The 19,127-nt window shown below is 28.8% G+C and overlaps 1 protein-coding gene and 2 long non-coding RNA genes across 6 annotated transcripts; all 3 read right to left on the bottom strand.

Moving 5' to 3' along the window:
* Positions 1 to 2,753: 2,753 nt before the first annotated feature.
* LOC145966648 (uncharacterized) lies at positions 2,754 to 6,053 on the bottom strand. Of its 4 annotated transcripts, XR_014437105.1 has the most exons (4): positions 5,715 to 6,053; positions 5,426 to 5,565; positions 4,946 to 5,138; positions 4,057 to 4,308 (listed from the first exon to the last, which is right to left on the bottom strand). It is a non-coding gene; the product is annotated as an uncharacterized LOC145966648 (long non-coding RNA). The 4 variants fall into 4 exon arrangements; XR_014437106.1 differs by lacking the exon at positions 5,426 to 5,565 and having other exon boundaries at positions 4,946 to 5,108; positions 5,715 to 6,046; XR_014437104.1 differs by lacking the exon at positions 5,426 to 5,565 and having other exon boundaries at positions 5,715 to 6,035.
* Positions 6,054 to 7,702: 1,649 nt separating this feature from the next.
* On the bottom strand, positions 7,703 to 8,952 carry LOC145966790 (uncharacterized). Its single transcript, XR_014437164.1, has 3 exons — positions 8,793 to 8,952; positions 8,302 to 8,392; positions 7,703 to 8,190 (listed from the first exon to the last, which is right to left on the bottom strand). It is a non-coding gene; the product is annotated as an uncharacterized LOC145966790 (long non-coding RNA).
* Positions 8,953 to 10,398: 1,446 nt separating this feature from the next.
* LOC145966925 (glycerate kinase) lies at positions 10,399 to 14,396 on the bottom strand. The gene is made up of 4 exons (XM_083091351.1): positions 13,993 to 14,396; positions 12,718 to 13,279; positions 11,256 to 12,127; positions 10,399 to 10,999 (listed from the first exon to the last, which is right to left on the bottom strand). Exons 1-4 carry the CDS (start codon positions 14,248 to 14,250, stop codon positions 10,652 to 10,654), a joined length of 2,040 nt encoding a protein of 679 aa, XP_082947477.1. The 5' UTR covers positions 14,251 to 14,396; the 3' UTR covers positions 10,399 to 10,651.
* Between the last annotated feature and the right edge of the window lie 4,731 nt (positions 14,397 to 19,127).

Here is a 19,127-nt window from a genome sequence, read left to right as displayed (position 1 = left end):
TATACATATATACACACACACACACACACACACACACACACACACACACACACACATATATATATATATGTATTTTATGCAATATAATGTAAATATTCATTTATAATATTGCTTCTCTCCTCTCTAGGAAAAGATTGCTTCTATATATCCAATTATATGAGAACTGTAAAAGATATTCAAATGTACATACATACAATTTAATAAAAATGTAATCATACATTCAAAAGTTTATGCACATGTATACACTTTAAACATACATCATTATATTTTAATAATGAAAGCGTACAGTTTATTTTACAATACACATACATATATATATATATTTCAGCATCAGAGTTATTAAATTGTCAAATTATTATATTTATATATTTATGTAATATAAATATTTATTATAATGAAGAAGATAATTGACATAATGCATATTTTCTCTCTATATGACTTTATCTTCATCTACTTTATCTAATTTTATAAAATATTATGTAGTTATATATCTTTAGTCTTTATGTATTTTTAGTATGTTTTTTACATATTTTTAATATGTTTTTATCTCAGTAGAGCTGTTATTATTTCCTTTCTCTGTATTTATACATATGTATGTGTTTGTATGTATATGTGTTCTGTGTGTTTGCATAGTTCTTCACACAGTTACAATATATTCTTTAATTATCTGCTTGATGATATAATATTTTCGTGAAAATAAATTTTGTATTGTAAAATAAACTGTACGCTTTCATTATTAAAATATAATGATGTATGTTTAAAGTGTATACATGTGCATAAACTTTTGAATGTATGATTACATTTTTATTAAATTGTATGTATGTACATTTGAATATCTTTTACAGTTCTCATATAATTGGATATATAGAAGCAATCTTTTCATAGAGAGAGAGAAGCAATATTATAAATGAATATTTACATTATATTGCATAAAATACATGATACGATGATATTGCATTTATATAATGGTAAAATATATATAACAAAATATGCGCTAGATGTACGCTCCATTAATTTCTTTTATACTATTTAATAAATTGCAATTAAGAATTCCAAATTTAAAGAGAAAATGTTTTCTCGGATATAAAAAGATATCATATTAATTTGCATAAATAGTTTTTTAATTATAATAGTTTTTTCAATTATTTTTTAAATTTACATAAATTATTTTTTAAAATTAAGATAAATTGTTATTTAAATGAACGCGTATTAGACTTTATATGTCCAATTATTGAAATTAATTTGAAATGCAAAGAGATACAGAAAATATTTAGCTTAAATTTACATAACAGAATGTTGAATATTTCGAGGCGGTAACAAATTAATTGTCGCGTGGTATTTGGCTATTGTTTTTTCCGGCATATTATTGTTAAGACACGCGGTAGTCATTCCAACGCAATTGCGCGACTCGAACAAGAAGGTAATAATGCAAGATGCTCTGTATATTGTCAAATTCTTTTTATAAATATATTTTTATAATAAAATATATTTAAAATATATTATATATTTATATTTTTTATATATTATATTTTTAAAATATATTATATATTTATATTTTTTATATATTATATTTTTAAAATATATTTTTATAAATATTTTTTATAAAGTGATATATTAAGAAAGTTACTATGATTATTAATAATTAATTAATTTTCATAAATAATACGAAAGTATATCGTATCGATAGATTTTTATTAAAGTGCGTTTTATTTAATGCGTATTTCAAATAAAAACTGAAGCATAACACGGATAATAATTATAAATTATAAAATCTTACTGTATAGAAATTATTTTGTAAAATTTTAAAAAATTATAAAATTGTTTTGTTACAATCCTCGACAATAATTATTTCTCTAATAATGTTTGGAGAGAGAGTTATATTTGATTTTAAATATTATTAAAGATAATTTTGTGAGAAAGATCACAAAAGTTACCAGTAAAATATATTCTGAAAAGAGGTAGCAAAATAACTGTATATTTTCTTGGCATCTTTTGTGATTTTCTAGGCTTTAGAAAACAGGCAGTTCGCACTCTTTTGCTCTACTTCTTTTTTAAATATACTTTCCTGATATATATAATAAATGCAATTTTTCTCGTTTTTGTATAATAAATAGCAAAATGATCATCGAATAGTTTTTGTACAAAAGTACAAAAATATATTTATAAAAAGAATCTTATTCTTATTCTTATTTATAAAAAGAATCGAAAAAGTTTGTATTTGTTGTATATACTAGGAGAATATGTTTCGAAAAGAGGTAGCGAAAGAATGAAGTATCTTTCGCAAGTTGTTAGATCTAATGTTTTATCTGATGCTTTAAAATGTTTTTCTGATCTGAACGTAATTTATTCGGAGTTCATGTAACAAACAAATTATAATATCGATTTCAGTAATAAAATTAAATGCATCCTAATGATAGAAAATAATAATGTATTAACTGTTTAATTAATAATTAAATTTATAATTTAAGAAGCAAAATATTATATATAAATTTATCTGTATTATGTTACAATATTTTACAGTAACAATAAATTAATTTATTTTATGTCTAGGATTCATACATCTTCTTATAATGTGAAGTGTATAATATAAATACTGTTATTTATCGCGATATTTGTGTTCCATAAAAATCTGTCATGTCAACAATCGGTAAATTATATTCTTGGATATCATAATTTAACTTAAATTTATTTATTTTTAATTTTATATATTTATTTATTTATGTAATATGTAGTATCTCTTACAATTATAAAAAATAAATTACATATTATAAATATATATTATATTACAAAATTATATAATACATTCTCCTAATGAGTACATCTTGATGTTGAAAGGCTCAGTACCTGAAAGGATTAACCTGAAGGGAAAGCTAAGTAAACAAAACATAGCATTGTCACAAAGCACATGTATTGAACGCATCAAATACGTTCGCTACATGTGACTTGTGACAATACTATGTTTTGTTGAGCACACATTAGTGCGTCGATTTCAATGTATCGCGTATAGTTTGTTTTTGCATGATATCTCGATTCACGATTATTGTTAGCGAAAGTCGTATTTTCGGTGCCAACAGGATTAAATCTCATTGAATGTTGCTAGACAATGCTCAATGGAAATACGCTTGGCTTCGACAAGCGATTCGGCCCGAATCAGTTGGAGTTCAATCGATTGCTCGATAAGAGCAGAAGTGATCGTCGTCGTCGATGTCTGTTGTCATATAGACTATACATCAATGTTGCTATATAATATTTTCATGTAGTTTATCAATCACTGCAGCCTCCTTTTCTCCTAAAATAATTTTTTTATCTTGAAGACATATGTGTTATTTTGATGAGTTGGCTTGGTCAATTTAGCACGATTTATGCGATATCATAACATCTATAAACTGTTATGTTATTATAAGGAATTATATCTAAATGAGTTTAAGTCACTTTGAAATTAGAATATGCTCTAAAATAAGAGTTAGAGTAAACACACTCGTGTCGCATTGATTTCGTCTTCTTTCGTTATAGTTCTATATCTTAACCCTTACTTGAAGTTATTCGAAGTTACTCAATTCGAAGTGCGATCTTCGTGTAAAATGAAATATTTTTTTGCAAATCGGGACTGTCGTGAAAAGTGTCGTTCGTTCGTATCGTGAATTCAAAAAAAAGTGTCGTTAAAAGTGTCGCGCGTCCAAGTCGAGAATGTCGTGCAAAGTGTTATGCGTAATAAATTGTATGAATTTTTCGTGAGTGAATTGTGCGAATTGTATGAACTTTTTGCGAGTATAACGTATGTATCAACTTTAATGACGTTGATTCCGACAACATAAGAAAAAGGAAAGACCTAGAAGAAGCATCAGGTATCAGCGCGGAGGAAGGTTTATTATTTATAATACTAATTGTTATATAAATTGCGCATTAATTCGGTTTGTTTATCTGTATGATTTAAATAAAAGAGAGCTACAGAAATATTTTTATCAATATTTTTTTATAAATATTTTCTGTAAAAATATTTATTTAAAAAAAATAATCTTTTCAAAATTTATAAAATTATTTCATTATATGTTTCTTCATTAATGCATGCATCAACTATAAAATTTAATACATATAATAATAACTTTTTGAAATATTAATTATTTTGAACGCTATTACAATTTGGATATTCTATTTGTGTTACAGTAGCTGTGTCAACGTAGCTTCATCAATATCGTTAACTCCTTGTTGCGTAATCGATCGATTAGTGACAAACTTTTATTTTATTTTGAGATAACAGATTCGTAGATATTATAGATGTAGATTGTAGATTGTAGATAAATCCGTTTCCTTAAAATGGATGGGTTAAAACGAATTAAACGATATTTAATATATTCTTTTAATATGCATTAATTATATTACAGGTGTATAAGTTAAAGTATAAATTAAAGAAACAGAATTTTACTTTACATTTTACTTACTTCATTTAATAACAAATGTATTAGTAATTTTATTGATTGTAAATAATAATTTTTTCTTATAACGTGCCGATTTACATTCTAAGGATTTTGGCCCATCCGTTTATTTAAATATATGTTATTAGAAAATTTTATTTTAATTGATGCAAAATTAAGTTATCAATTAAATTACATGTAATATGATAATAAATGATATATATAAAAAAGACAGTTAATTAATTTTGTTATCAATAATTACATACATTATATACGTATATTTAATTATTGATAACATAAAACTAATTAAATAATCGGTATATTACGGAAAAGAAACAACAACAATCTTTGAAACTTTCGAGAAAACTTTGATACATTCGAATATCGATTTAGTATGCTTTTTTAAAGAGCAGACTTCAAAGTAAGTTTACAAACAGAGTGTAAAATTTTTAATGCAATATCTTACTTTATTTCTCCATCTTATTTGAACTTGATTAATATTTAGTTAATAATAAATAAATTATTAAAGTTACCTATTTATATTACATTTTGATCTACTAGGAAGTAAATATCGATGTGTGTAATCAGAATGATCGAAAATTTCTCGTCTCTTGGAACGGAAACGGTAAAGGAAATGAGGTCCACGGTTTGTTTTCTCAAGAGTTTAAGCAATCCGGAGCATTTGAAATCGCTGACCTAGGTTCATACAATTCCATTCTGCTTAATCTAAAGCGGCCGGCCGTGCAATCGTCAATAGAAGTTTGAAAGCACAAATCAATGTTGATTGGATTAGTATAAAAAGCATAAACCAACTTGATAAAAGTCATATTAAAATTTTATTTATCGTAATACGTACTATATTTTTAATTTTGATAATTTAAAAATATATGGTTTTTATTATATTATTATTATTCTATATTTCTTTATTTTACAATTATTTGTTAAGTGAGATATTTATTTCTCTTTTTCTTTTTCTCTTTCTAAAATATACATTTATATGTCTATATAATTACAAATTATGATATTTTCTGCAAAAAATATTCATATCTCGCTTCAAACTAGATTTTGCAGCAAAGAGAATTTTCCCTTAGATTACAATTCTTAAATGATTTTACATCTCTTTGCTTTTATTTATTGCTCGCAGTTATTAGCACTGTGAAATAATAATTTACTTTTTTAACAAGAGATTTTCTCGTGTATTAGTACGTCTTACGCGGACATTAATTCAGAGTTGATAATCTCTTACATCATTTCTCAAGCCGTCTCGTTACGAAACGTGGTGGGCATTGTAAATACACGTACCTTTGTCGTGTGTCTCTGGAGATTTTTCCAACCTGGGGATGAAATGCAGCTTGCAATTAGATCCACCTAGCACTGTATTTGCGGAGCTGAGCACGAGATACTTTCCATCTGCACAATTTACATCTCTCCCTAGCCTCTCTTTTTCTCCTGAGAGCACTTTCATAGGAATTATTACTCAGTATTCATACAATACTTCTTTCCTATCATGTTTAGGTTAACATGATCTATCTATAGAATGTGATTTGTTTAACAAATACGACATATAGTCTACAGGGCTATACAGATTCATAAAAGTTTCGACAGTTTCATTTTTCCGCGTTAATTCCGTGTATTCACGAAATGCATTGGAATATAGACCCCGCATCGGCATCGACCAGAATTGCTACCATCTGCCAATCCAATTATTCCATAATCAGTCAACCAATAGGAGAGAAGCTGTCTGGACTGCACTCCACGTTTATTAGAGATATAAACATAATTCGATTACGTTGATAATTTCAATCTTTGATCGATTAAAATGATTGATTAAAACTTAAAAAATTAGATATATTTTCTACGATAATATTAATATTTATTGTATTTTTATTATTTATTGTTCGTAAGAAGAAATCTATACAGAGAAATTTATTATAATAAGAAAAAGCTTGAAACTTTAAATTAAAAGATTTATCATTCATTAAAAAATCTCCCTCATTGTTCCTGAAATATGCTGCAAAAGATATAATATATAATCATATTTATTTCATAGGCATATTTATTTATCATGTAGCTATGTATTAAAAAATGTTCTTAACTTTTAATATTCATTGTATAGTGCACATTTTGAATATCTTGTTATCATTATTATTATAAAAGCTATAATTACATGTTCTTCCCTTCAAGATACATTCTTTAAGATAAAGTCTTGGAACATTCTACTAACTTTGTTCGAAGAAACGTTTTAAAACGTTTGCCTACGAGAAAGTAGTTTTTTCCTTTAGTAGAATAAATTACACGTCATTTAAACGTTTGTTTAGTGTACTAGTATTGCAACTTTAATGAAGAAAAATCTCACATCGCATATCTTTTAGGCAGCATCATAACCCTGGTATCAAGCCAACTAGATTAATCTGTTTTAGGGCAATATATCATTGCTAACGCTTATTTCATAGTCTGTCAGTTCTTCCAGTGCAAAAGAACAATTCTGAGATTTATATGGAAATTTGCCGTTCCTCTTATATTTCATGTATTTTAGTTGGAGATCTCTAGGGTAAAAAAATGTACCTACACAGCATATGTCGCCTCTTCAAGTCTCGCTCGCGAGCATTTTTATCCGCTATTCGATTTGCATTGTAGATTTAACCGGAAAAAGCACATAGAGATTTTTTTAGATAGAACATTAGAGTTATGTAATACAGTATCAACGTCAAGCGTTTATGAGATTATCACATATAAAAATTTTAGTTTCGCGTTAACAATATTTCCATGTTAATTTCAGAGAACTTAAAATGTATCTAACATTTTGGTAGACGAAAAAAATATTCTGAAAAATTCAGACGAAAAAAATATTCTGTAATTTTACGCCATAAAAATGTCGAGCTAATTAATCAAACCTGTTTGAATTAAGGCGCTTCAACATGAAATCGCGGAAAATGACACGGTGCGTGTAAGCACGGTAGAATTTCGCGGTGAATCTATAGTTGCAAAGGCAGAGCTTCACCGACACTGCTTGGTGGTTGGTTAAGTAACGAGCAGTGCATATTTAGCCGTGGCTTCTCTGCAGAGACATGCAAATGTACAGCGATGGCTCCTCTTGGTTGGTTGCCTCTATACTACGTGAAATATACTCCGCTTCATGCTTAATCAAGATTTCGCTGGCCATTATACTCCGGAGAACCATTCTTCATAAAGTTTTGCATTTTGATAAATCTCCGATGTGTAAAGACAATATAAATTTCTATCTTTGATTTTTTTTTATATTATTTCTACAATAATTAAATACATATACATATGTAATAATCTTTTTATTTGCTCATTAAAACTACATATGGTTTATATTATTTTATTATTATTTATAATTATTGTTATTTATATATAATTTTATGAATATATTATTTATCAAAATTACATAAAGATTGTCAAATTAATTTAATTCTTACAATTGTAATTTTATTTCTGCTCCTTCTAAGAAATATAGAAATTAAATGTATGTAAATATAGAACACACTGTACGAGTGTATGTACTATTTTATGTATATATATATATATATATATATATATATATATATATATATGATGAGATGAAGACGGAATTTATTTATTGTTCGTATAAAATTAATAACACTTTAATCATATATTTACGCACAATATAGAAATTTAGAAAAATCGCACATTTATATTATATATTTAATGTTTTTTATTACATCGTGGACAGCAAATAGGGTATTCAGAATGACGTTCTCCAAGATGTTGTCCTGCGTTCTTATTACAGTTACATCTAAAGCAAATAATAATATATATCAACCTTGGATCATTAAAACATTTTTAGTGGAAATCAATACGTATAGGGGAATATTAAGTTTTTTTATATAATTTATAAATTACTTACTCTTCTATATTGTATTTATTCTGCGACGTGCACGTTACTTTCACACATCTTTGCTGATCTCCTGCAGGAAGTACTTCACTAACACAGTTCTCTATAATAATTTTTATGACAAATTAAAATATGAAAGGAAAAAATATCTCTTTTACATGCAGGATATATAATTGATTTTTTAAAAGATTTTTGAATATTTTTATACACATGCATATACACATGCAATATTAATAAATATTAATATGTATAAGATAAAAGATTAGATATAAAATGATATAATTGAAAAAAACTTTTATTGTATTTATTATTTATAGAGAAAAGAAGTTAAAGAATACATTTAGATCTTTTAATAATCTAATTCTTTTAGCAGACACAGATATAAAGTATAAGATAAAAGATTAAGGTATAAGATATTTTCGCAAACTTATTTAAATTATCCTATACGCATTGTATGAAAACGAATAAACAAGCTTACAAGATCTCATAGTAAAGTTACATACCATATTTAGGAATCTGCATTGAATAATGCACGAATAGAAGGAAAATGCAGAACACTGCAAAACGTTTCATTGTGTAATATATGTTGTTACGCGAAAGAGATTCAACGAACTGTTATGAAGAATCTTAATGTCGAACTAAATTTATAATGCCTCGCATAGTTGTAAGGTCAGAAATGAAGATAAAATTGTGAAACTGTTTGCATCTTGCGCTTGATTATTCCCACGTTACATAATATAGTTTTCTGTAATCATGCTTTTTTACATACTTGAGATAAAGACGATAGTGTGCAATATTTACAATATATTTGGTAATTAATGAGTAAAGTAATAAAATTCATGGACTATATTGTGTACAAAACACATTTTAGCATTTCTCTCTATAGCTAAATTTTACATTATTTACTAATAAAACAAGTAATTTTTTATAATACAGGTTCGAAAAAATTCAACATAAATCTGCAATTTAGATTTAATTTTTTTAATGTAATATTAACAAATTATTTTTTCTTAAATTACGAACAGATTAAATAGTTTAATTAAATTTAAGTAAAGTGCGTTTCTTTTTAAATTCAGCTTTGTTTATTAGAATTATTGTCGACATCGATATCTTGCTACGATTTTCCCAACAGCAGACAAGCTAAATCGGATTAAATTGAGCAATGTTAAATATAAGAAGCCCGCACACGCATTCTGTAAGTGGTATTCTCAAAGGCATTTTGGATTTGGTCACGAAGAAACGTAAGAAAGAAACGCACTCACAGAACTACGCCGTATCGCGGATATGTCGTCGGTAGGTGAGTCCATTCCCAAGGCTTTGTTGAACGGGATTGATACCGACCCCAGGGGACATGCCGAGCTAGACGATCTCTATTATGTCAAGGAAGGGCGAAATGAGCTTCTTGGGACTTTCGTTTCGTTCGTTCTCGCTCAAAAAGTCGATCTCACTCAATAGGAATTATTTTATCGTTGACAAATTTTTGATTTACAAAACAGATTTATTGACTTAATTTGCATAATAAATTAAATCGGATTAATTTATAACTTATGATTTTAATTGTATAGACATAATTAACATTAACATTTATAGCATTAGTATTTTTGTTGGGTTTCTTATAAATGCTATTGTATGTCAAATAACGCGCAATATGAGGCTATAAAAATCAATATGTTATCAATAAGTATAAACAGCTGTGCGGGAAGATAAGATGTAAGCATAAATTTACATTTGATAAACTTAGAGTTCAAGTATTGAGTGCACTGTAATAATTCTATTCGTGATAAATTTATTTTGTGTCTTATGTTACAGCAAAAATATTTTTTAATAAATAAATCTTTAATTTTATTTAGCATTTTATTTAGCGCAGAAGGGTTTTTTGAATTCTATAATAGAATCTCAAAATAAGAAAAGTATACGGCATTGTAAATTTTAAAATAGATATAAATGTATATCTGTAGCTGCTTTCAAAACATACAATTTATTACTATCGACAATAAAATATTCATACGTGAATTGGAAAGAAGTATTAAGATTTAAAAATATATATTGTGATAAAGCGCAAATATAGTAACAATGTAGTTGGAAGTTGTAATAAAATTTTGTACATGATTATTTATTGCACAATTGATTTATTGAATTTGTTTCGATGTTTATTATAATATATAGTTACATGTTGGTAAATTAAATATGTATTATTAACGCAAATATGTTTTAAATGATTTATGAATGTTTGATATGTGAAATATTAAATCGGAAATAAGATGTCTATGCATTAATCCAAGAAATCAGGTCGTGTATGAATTTGGAGGAAAACGGAGTAAAATCAATCACAAAATCTGGCACACAACAGGGTCGTAAATAATCAAAGGCTCTTCGGTGCTGCGACCCGACAACAATATTGTAACACTGGGACTACCGTCGCCGATAACATACGATTGACAGGGTAGTCTCTATCGGCGTATATCCTATCTTCGTCTACGTGACAGGTACCGCTGCAGTTGCACTGGAAACGGGCGATATGTATAACGTGAAGATCTCCGACATCCGCGAGCATGTAATAATTTTCTCTCTTTAGTTGTAATAACTCGTCGCCATTGTTGATACTCGAGAAAAACAAATTTGTATTGTTTTCCCTTAAAACTCGTTCCGGCAGAATAGCGGCATACCTCTCCCTCATTTCCTCCGCGTCTTTCATCGTTTGGCGAGCTTTCTGCAAAAAGATTTCGCGTGAATTACAGCGTTGCGAATCAATGCCACAATAATACAAATCTAAAGTTCTATGCATTGTGCTTCACAAAGTGCTCTGCATTGAAAACCCTCCTCTCCCCTTTTTGCCCCGCGTCTGGCTGGCAATATCATCGACTTCCCCCAGTGCGCGATGTTTCAATATTTCATTGCTTCCGCTTTATTCGGCTGTACGCGAGCGTGATAAAAAATAAAGTAGGTTATCGCTGTCGCGCTCTTACCACGATCCTCGACTCGCTCTGTTTATCTTCGGCGAGCTTCCGCCATTTTAGAAAGGCAGTCTTATACATACTCCTCGCTTTTTCGTATTCCGGGTGAACGTCAGTAGCGAGGCTCTTGTATCCGAATGCGCCAGATGCGCTGGTATTGCCGTCTCTTCCGTAAGAGCTACCGCCGAGGAACCAGACGGTGTATCCTCGCAAAATTGGATATTGCTTTATACGCATGTACCAATATAAGGAAAAGTAGAGGGCGAGCTCTTGATTGGGACCACCCTTGCCGGAATTCTCGCCGAGATTAAAGGTCGGTCGACCTCCCAGCAAAAGGCATAGCCCCAAACCCCATTTGTCCTTCGTAGGAAACATCTCCCACACCTTCCGGTCGGTCAGAGGACATATCGGACTTTCCTTCATTTGCTCGTACATCTCCAACTTGGTAATTTTGTTCTCAACCGCCAGGATCATTAGCGACGCGATCTTTACGTATTCCTGCGCGAATTCCTCGACGGTCCCGCTACAGGTGGAGTTTAATTTCAAAGAGGACAGTCCCAATTTGAGGGCTTCCCTCGCCATACACTCTATAGCATCGGCGTTGCACGCGATCACATATTGCTGCACGAACTTATACCTCTTCTTCTCGTCCAATTGAGCGTCCGCCCTCGTCTTCCGGGAGCCGGATTCCCCTAACAGCTCGCGTACGTTTTGCGATACATTGTCGACAAGTTTATACTTGATCAAAATAGCTAGAGCTCTTTGATTCTTCGGATCGTAAATACACGGACCACCTCCCAATTGTTCCGATGGTTCTGCTGATATGTCAGATGTGAAGAGGGTGATGATTTTGGCTGGATAAGCCAAACGTGCCAGATCATCACCTGAAAAAATTATCTTTTATTCTTTGCCCATAATCTTTTAATTATTATTTAAAATTGAAAGATCTAATAAGATCTAATTTATATTTTTTTTCTTTTAGGATTGTAAAAAAGATATATGTCTATATAAACACTATCTATAATAAAGACGAAAGTTTCTTTTCGATAATATTGTTAGACATACTTGAGGAAAATTAGGTATATAAAGAAAGAAGAAAGATAAATAATTAAAAAATTACTTGAATTTCTTTTTTTCCTCTATATACATGAAATTTTTTTTCCTTTTAATTTAAGAAGAAATAAAAAAATTTATATTGTATTATAATTTTTTATGTTTTAAATTATAATTTTTCTCTTTTCTTTTTTTCAATACATTAATATAATTGAAAGATCAAATAATCAATGTAATTTAATTTTTATTGTAAAATCAAGTGTTTATTAATGAGGAAATTAATTTGTCTTAGATTACATTTGTCTGTTTAATAAGATCATGCTAGACTTTCGATGGAACATAAGAGTCGAAATGTGAGTTGAAAGTTTCATCAGAGAGAAGCGACTAATAAAATTTTCTCGCACCTAACTAAACCACTTACCTCTTATCGCAGAAAGTTTATTTCTCACGATATTGATCTCTTCGAGAGTCGCATTAGCAGCTTTTAACCTGTTGAGAACCCTTAACTTATCTTTCAATGTAATTGTATTTTGCGGGCAGCACAGAAGATCATCTAGATCTCGCGACAGCATAACTATCAATAAGTCACGTTTTTTCAGTCGCTTACAGTAATTCACGATCTTCTGCGTAATTTCGACTGTTTTCTCGTCTGGTTGTCCATTCATTCCGGCTTCAACGAAAGTTATACGACTGTCCAACTTTGGAAACGCTTCTGGAAAGTTCCACATCATAGAGATCGATTTGCGAGGTACCACTATAAATCCTCTTTTCAGTTGTTTGCCAACCACTTTTTCAAACGCCGAACTCATTGTAACAACTTCCTTGCCCCAGCCAACAATATGTAAATTATTTTTTATTTTATACTTGACGTTGTTAATTGTTAGCGTCGTACGACCATCATACTTAATCTTCTTAGGTATAATTATTGATGGACAAATGCATTTTATACCCGCTTCGATGATAGTACTGAGATCTTTACGAATCTGTATCCATTGAGAATTTCGACAGTTTACGTAAATTTATATACTAAAGCATGAAGACTTTTTAGAGATTTCTAAAATATTATTTCTATAATTATTATAACGTTATAACTTTTATTATGCTCTTCAAATATAAACGTATGATATAAAATTATGTCATTTTATTATTGTTGCATTACAAACTTAATATTTTCATGACTGAGTATTTATTATTAACGATTTAAAATATGCATAAATATTGTCATGTGAGATCAAAAATATTATACATTTTAAAAATTTGATGATTTGATTGGAAACATTTATTTATGAAGATTATTTATATTGTATATGTATCGATAATGTACATGGAAAGAATGGAATGTAGCTTTTACTAAAATTGATGTTAATATGTGTGTATTTAAAGCATAAGTCGAATATAATCGCATATGAAATGAAAAAGATAAAAATTCTCTTTTTTAAGATTTAATATAAATTATATATAAAAAAATATATAATATAATATATATATAAAATAAAATATAAATTTTTTCTTTCCTTTTTTGAGCGATTATATGCATATATATATATATATATATAAAGAGAAGAGAGGGGAGGGGGGAGGGGGAGAGAGAGAGAGGGAAGGAGGGAGAGAGTAATAAGTATTCATGGTATTTAAAGTATAGAAAACAATATATTCATTTGATACGAAACAGTCAAAATTTTTGATATGATATAACCTGCAACATTGTTTTTTCTCCGCGTAACTTTTTCATATCTCTAATTTCTTTCTGTCGAATGTTTGCTTCTATGTCGGAACGCGCATTTTCTATCGCTATTCTATCAAATCGTCTTCGCTTTAAAGAAAGTTTCACATCCTCTATGACTTGCTGTCTTTTGGCTTCTATTGCCGCAATTTTTCGCGCTGTTTCTTCTTGTTTCAACGGATCGATTTCTTCCTGTTTGCGATGTTTGTGCTTTCTCTCATGTTGTTGCATGATGTAATAGAACTTTTATGATTTTGTAAAAATAGTAAAATTATCGGAAATAATTGATGTGGAATATTCTCATGGTTGAGTATTACATTTTAGGTTACTAGCTGAATATAATTTCATATTGTTTTGGGTTATCTTGTTTCAATCGTAAAAAAGTTCGTTAAACTAATTTTAATTTATTATATTAATTTTTATATGAATTTTAATGTAAAATTCATCAAATGCGCGTATGATTATAAAATTTCTTCGGCTTTTAATCGATTATTAAAAACAAGAAATAATTATTCAAGCATTAGTTTACACCTGTTTTTTTAATTATATATTTATCGTCTTTCTTTAAGTGTGTAATGAATAATTACGATATGTTTACATTAATCGTTATTATTATCAAGCACTAAATAATTATAATTATCCCAAAAAATATATATATTTAGAAAAATTTAAAAAAATAAAAAAATACAATAACATTAATGTAAGCAAATTTAAAATTCTTGTAAAATTATTGTATAATAATTATTATATAATTATATTATAATAAATAAAGATTCACAAAAATCGATTGATATGAGTGTATAATAATATTAATCGTGATTATTTAATTTATGCCTTGTAACGTAATTTTTATACCTTTGATCAAAATACAAATAATTGGTATATGAATAATAGTATATATACATCAACATTACGAATAAGTTCCTGTTTGTCTGACTTGTTAATTGGCTAGTTGATATTTTCAATGAATAGGTAACAATAATGTTTTAGATAGCGCAATTATCTCACGATGCATCAATATTTGACACGAGCCTGTGTGAATGATATATTAGATAGAAGTCCGAGTGCCCTAAAAACGAGAATGCCATCGTTTTTTTCAAATAATTATCAAGTTTTCTCGTTTAAAATTGTCATCTGTTTCTTTACTAGTTTAGAAGCATCATGATAAAATAAATAAAAATCACAGCCATTTAATGAAAGGTATAATTATCTTTTCTCATTTAATTATTATCTGTCTTTTTATTAATTTAGAAGCAATATGTTAAAATAAATAAAAATCAGACATTTAATGAAAGATATAATTCAATTTATATACGAGATATGTTCCTGATGTGGTCCACTGACCCATAATTCATGGATATAGCACCAAAAGGTGATTTTATCAACAATGCTCTAATTCTAAGTAGCCTCGAAAGTGAATGCAGATGTCAGTACTAAGCAAGCTTTAGGAAGCAGAGAGAAGAGACTGAATGCCAAAGCAGAGAGAAAACTGAGAGGTGTCATGGCCCGCTTTTAGGTCCCTGAAAGCGATACTCCCTCTGTGGACATTAAAAATGTGGACATGAACTACAAAGGCAATGTCCACGAATATTCTCAGAGGGTAACATATAATGTGCACAATTTCTGGTTTTGTTCCGTGCTATGTGCACGAAATGCCGGTAGCACTAGTGCTATATAGCAAGACGCTTATATATACATATATATATTTAAATTAGTGGTAAATAAATTATTCAATCGCGAAAGATACTGTAATCTTCCAATGTAATGTTAATGTAAAGATGAAATAAATATTTTTCATTGTCATATTTTATATTGTTATAATTCATTGTCATATTTATATATTTTTATTTACAAAACGCCTGCTGTGGGATAAAAACATTTTTAACCATATTTCTATAAATCTTCTTAATTAGTAGTAAACTGCTTTTTAATATTTATTAATCATCTTTTTAATTATTTAAAAATTTAATTATTAATACATGTATAGAATTTGTTAAATTAATCACTGATTCTTCTGAAGTTTTTATAATTAAGATTCGAAAAATATAGATGTTGCAAAATATTTTAAATGTCTCTTCCTTTATACAAAATATAAAGAATTCATATGTTCCATTCTAATATAGTCAACATTATTTATATATTTTTATTATAATTTTCATACTAGTATAATATTTTTATGCTTAATACTTTATATAATACAATGTACTAGATTATAAAATTTAATATAATTACAAAATAGTATTATTATTAATAAATAGATTGTATGCACACTGCCTTTTAGTTTCTAATTATTTCCAATCACTATGCATTTCTATTCAATATATTCTCTTCTTCGAGTTCTTGGATTATTATGGTTTATTGTATTCCTTTGTGTTAAAATCATAAGGATTACCATCATTTGTCAAGCTTATTTCTCCCTATGGAGTCCATCGGAATATTCGGAATATCGAAATATCGGAATATTTTCTATGAACATTTGTTCTTTCGAGTATAGATATTCAAATCACTCAGGTTTAAGATATTCAAATCACTGTAGTTGTCTTTTTTCTATTTTCTCAATTACTGTTTCTTTTTTTTTTCATTTTATTCAAAAATATTAATATAATTAATATAACATATATACAGGGTGTCCTAGACCACCCCTTTTCTTTCAAAAACTAAGCATTTTAGAGAAAAACGTTTTCGACAAAAGTTGTATGGTTTCGAGGGGGCCATAAGATGGTACCATTGGTTTGACCTTGAAGAGTCATTTGAAGGTCACGTGAAGGTCACTTCAATTTTTTTAAATAGAACACCCTATATATTTTTGTACATTCTTGTAGCTTATCTCGAGAGCTTTCCAAAACACTATAATTAAGTACCTTTTCATTAAGTACTTTTTGAGTTATGAGGCTTGAAATAATTTCTTAATTTTACATAAACCGTAAAATATCTTGTAAAATATTCATTTTTCGATTATCTTACCTTAATACTTTTATGTACAAAATAATGAGAGGAATCAATTGGTGTAAAGAAAACACATAGTTGTTTTTAAGAAAAAATATGGAATTGTTAATTGTAAATTACATATTTTTTCTTCACTATTTTTTACTCACGCAGATTGGCCGATGTTCTTTATTTAATTTTTCGTTAATTATTGCGAATATTACAAAACAGTACAAGTCCTTCCTTCTTAATTTGAGCCAATCTACCTCCTTACTTCGTATGGGTCAAAATTTCCCTGACACCCTGTATATATATATATATATATATATATATATATATATATATATATATATATATCGTTTCATTCTCTGTTGTGTCATTTTATTTCATTTATGCGAATTTATTATAATTATATTTAATAATAATTATATCGCATAAATTATATATAATAATAATAATAAAAATATATTATTTTTTTTATTATTATTATATATAATTTATACGACTGGGAGTAATGTGTTTTATAAGCGTGTAAGCGTACAAGTGTTAATGTTTTCACAGAAATATATAAAGAGAAAAGATCACGCATGAATGAACTCGATGCCCGTGTTTCTCAATACGAAAATTATGGGCGTAGCATGGACACGCACCAAATACAGACTTTATCGACAACGTCAGAAAATGGGCGTAGCACGGACACGCATCAAGTGGAGACATTATCGACAGTACGAGAAAATGGGTGTGCGAAATAGTTCCAACTTTGAAAATGGGTGCGAGGGGCATTGAATGCAGTCTCGTAAAAGGGCAACAAGTAAAACGCCGGCCTGGCCGCTCTCAGGTTTCTCTCTGCTACTAGTTAAGCTTTCTTCTTCTTCTTTTTCTGTTTTGGCACTGGGCAATATTATTTTTCGCCCATGCTGCCAGATATCACTAGTTAAGCTAACTGGCCACTGTTGAACTGGGCCTATGCCATTGCAGAGAGAAGCCTGAGAGCGGCCATGCCCCTGATTTAGGTGGAACCCGTATTTGAAGCGCCTCTATGTCCATAAAACGTGGACATTGAACTACATAGCCATGTCCATGAAACTTTTCAAAGGGTAACATGCTATGTCCACGATTTGTGGTTCTGTTCCGTGCTATATGCACAAAGTGCCGGCAATATGACTGCAAAAATATGAATGCAAGACAAGTTATGTATACATCTTTAATGTAAATAAGATTTGTGGTCTCTCTTTCTCCATATATATATATATATATATATCGAGATTTATACTAAAAATAGCTATATACAATATATAGAAATTTATTCATAATATGACTATACTTGAAAATAAGATATTTTTTACCAGACTATTAATAAATAATTTATATATTTAAAGAGAGAGAAAGTTTGATATTATTTTCAATATAGATCCTACACATTTCTTAAGAATAAAAGTTCTAAATAATAAAGATGTATATATATATATATATATATATATATATATATATATATATATATATATATATGTATATATATATACACACGCGCGCGCGCGCGCGTGTGTGTGTGTGTGTGTGGTATATACGTATGTATGTACGTATATATGTATAAAAGCAATGCGAAAGTTACGTGAGGAAGCGAGAAGGACAAGTAAAATAACAATAAGAGCGAACGAGATAGAAATAGCACGAGCAACGAGACTCGAGCTCGAGAATCGGATTTTTCTTGCGCGCTATTATTTTCCTCTCGCTCGCACCTATTACTGTCTCGCTCGCTCCTATTACTGTCTCGCTCGCTCCTATTATTGTCTCGCTCGTTCTTGTTACTGTTTCGCTCGCTCTCGATTCTTGGGTCCGCTTATCTTTCCGAGCTATCTATCACGATTGTCAAGTGTGACAAAGAAAGTAAGACCATGAGTAGAGAGCGAGCGAGATGACCTATCATCAAAGAGTTCCGAAGTCTCTTACAATCGGTTTCTTCGCTTCCTCTATCCATTCGCAATTCACGAAAATGTAAACATCTTATAAAATAAAAATTGAAACTTTTATTTTTAATTTTATCGGTTTGAAAGTAATTTTAATGAATTAATGAGATTTTGGCGATTAAAATGATATCAAACATGACGTAAATCGGGTAATTTTTAATTAATCTGATAATAAATATTTCATTATAATTATATATTTAATTAAATTTATGCGAT

Source organism: Camponotus vicinus, unplaced genomic scaffold (genome assembly GCF_025532165.1).
Source record: "Camponotus vicinus isolate PSW18456_S1 unplaced genomic scaffold, iyCamVici1.0 SCAF_2, whole genome shotgun sequence".
NCBI lineage: Eukaryota > Metazoa > Arthropoda > Insecta > Hymenoptera > Formicidae > Camponotus > Camponotus vicinus.
This window is presented reverse-complemented; position numbering and strand designations above follow the sequence as displayed.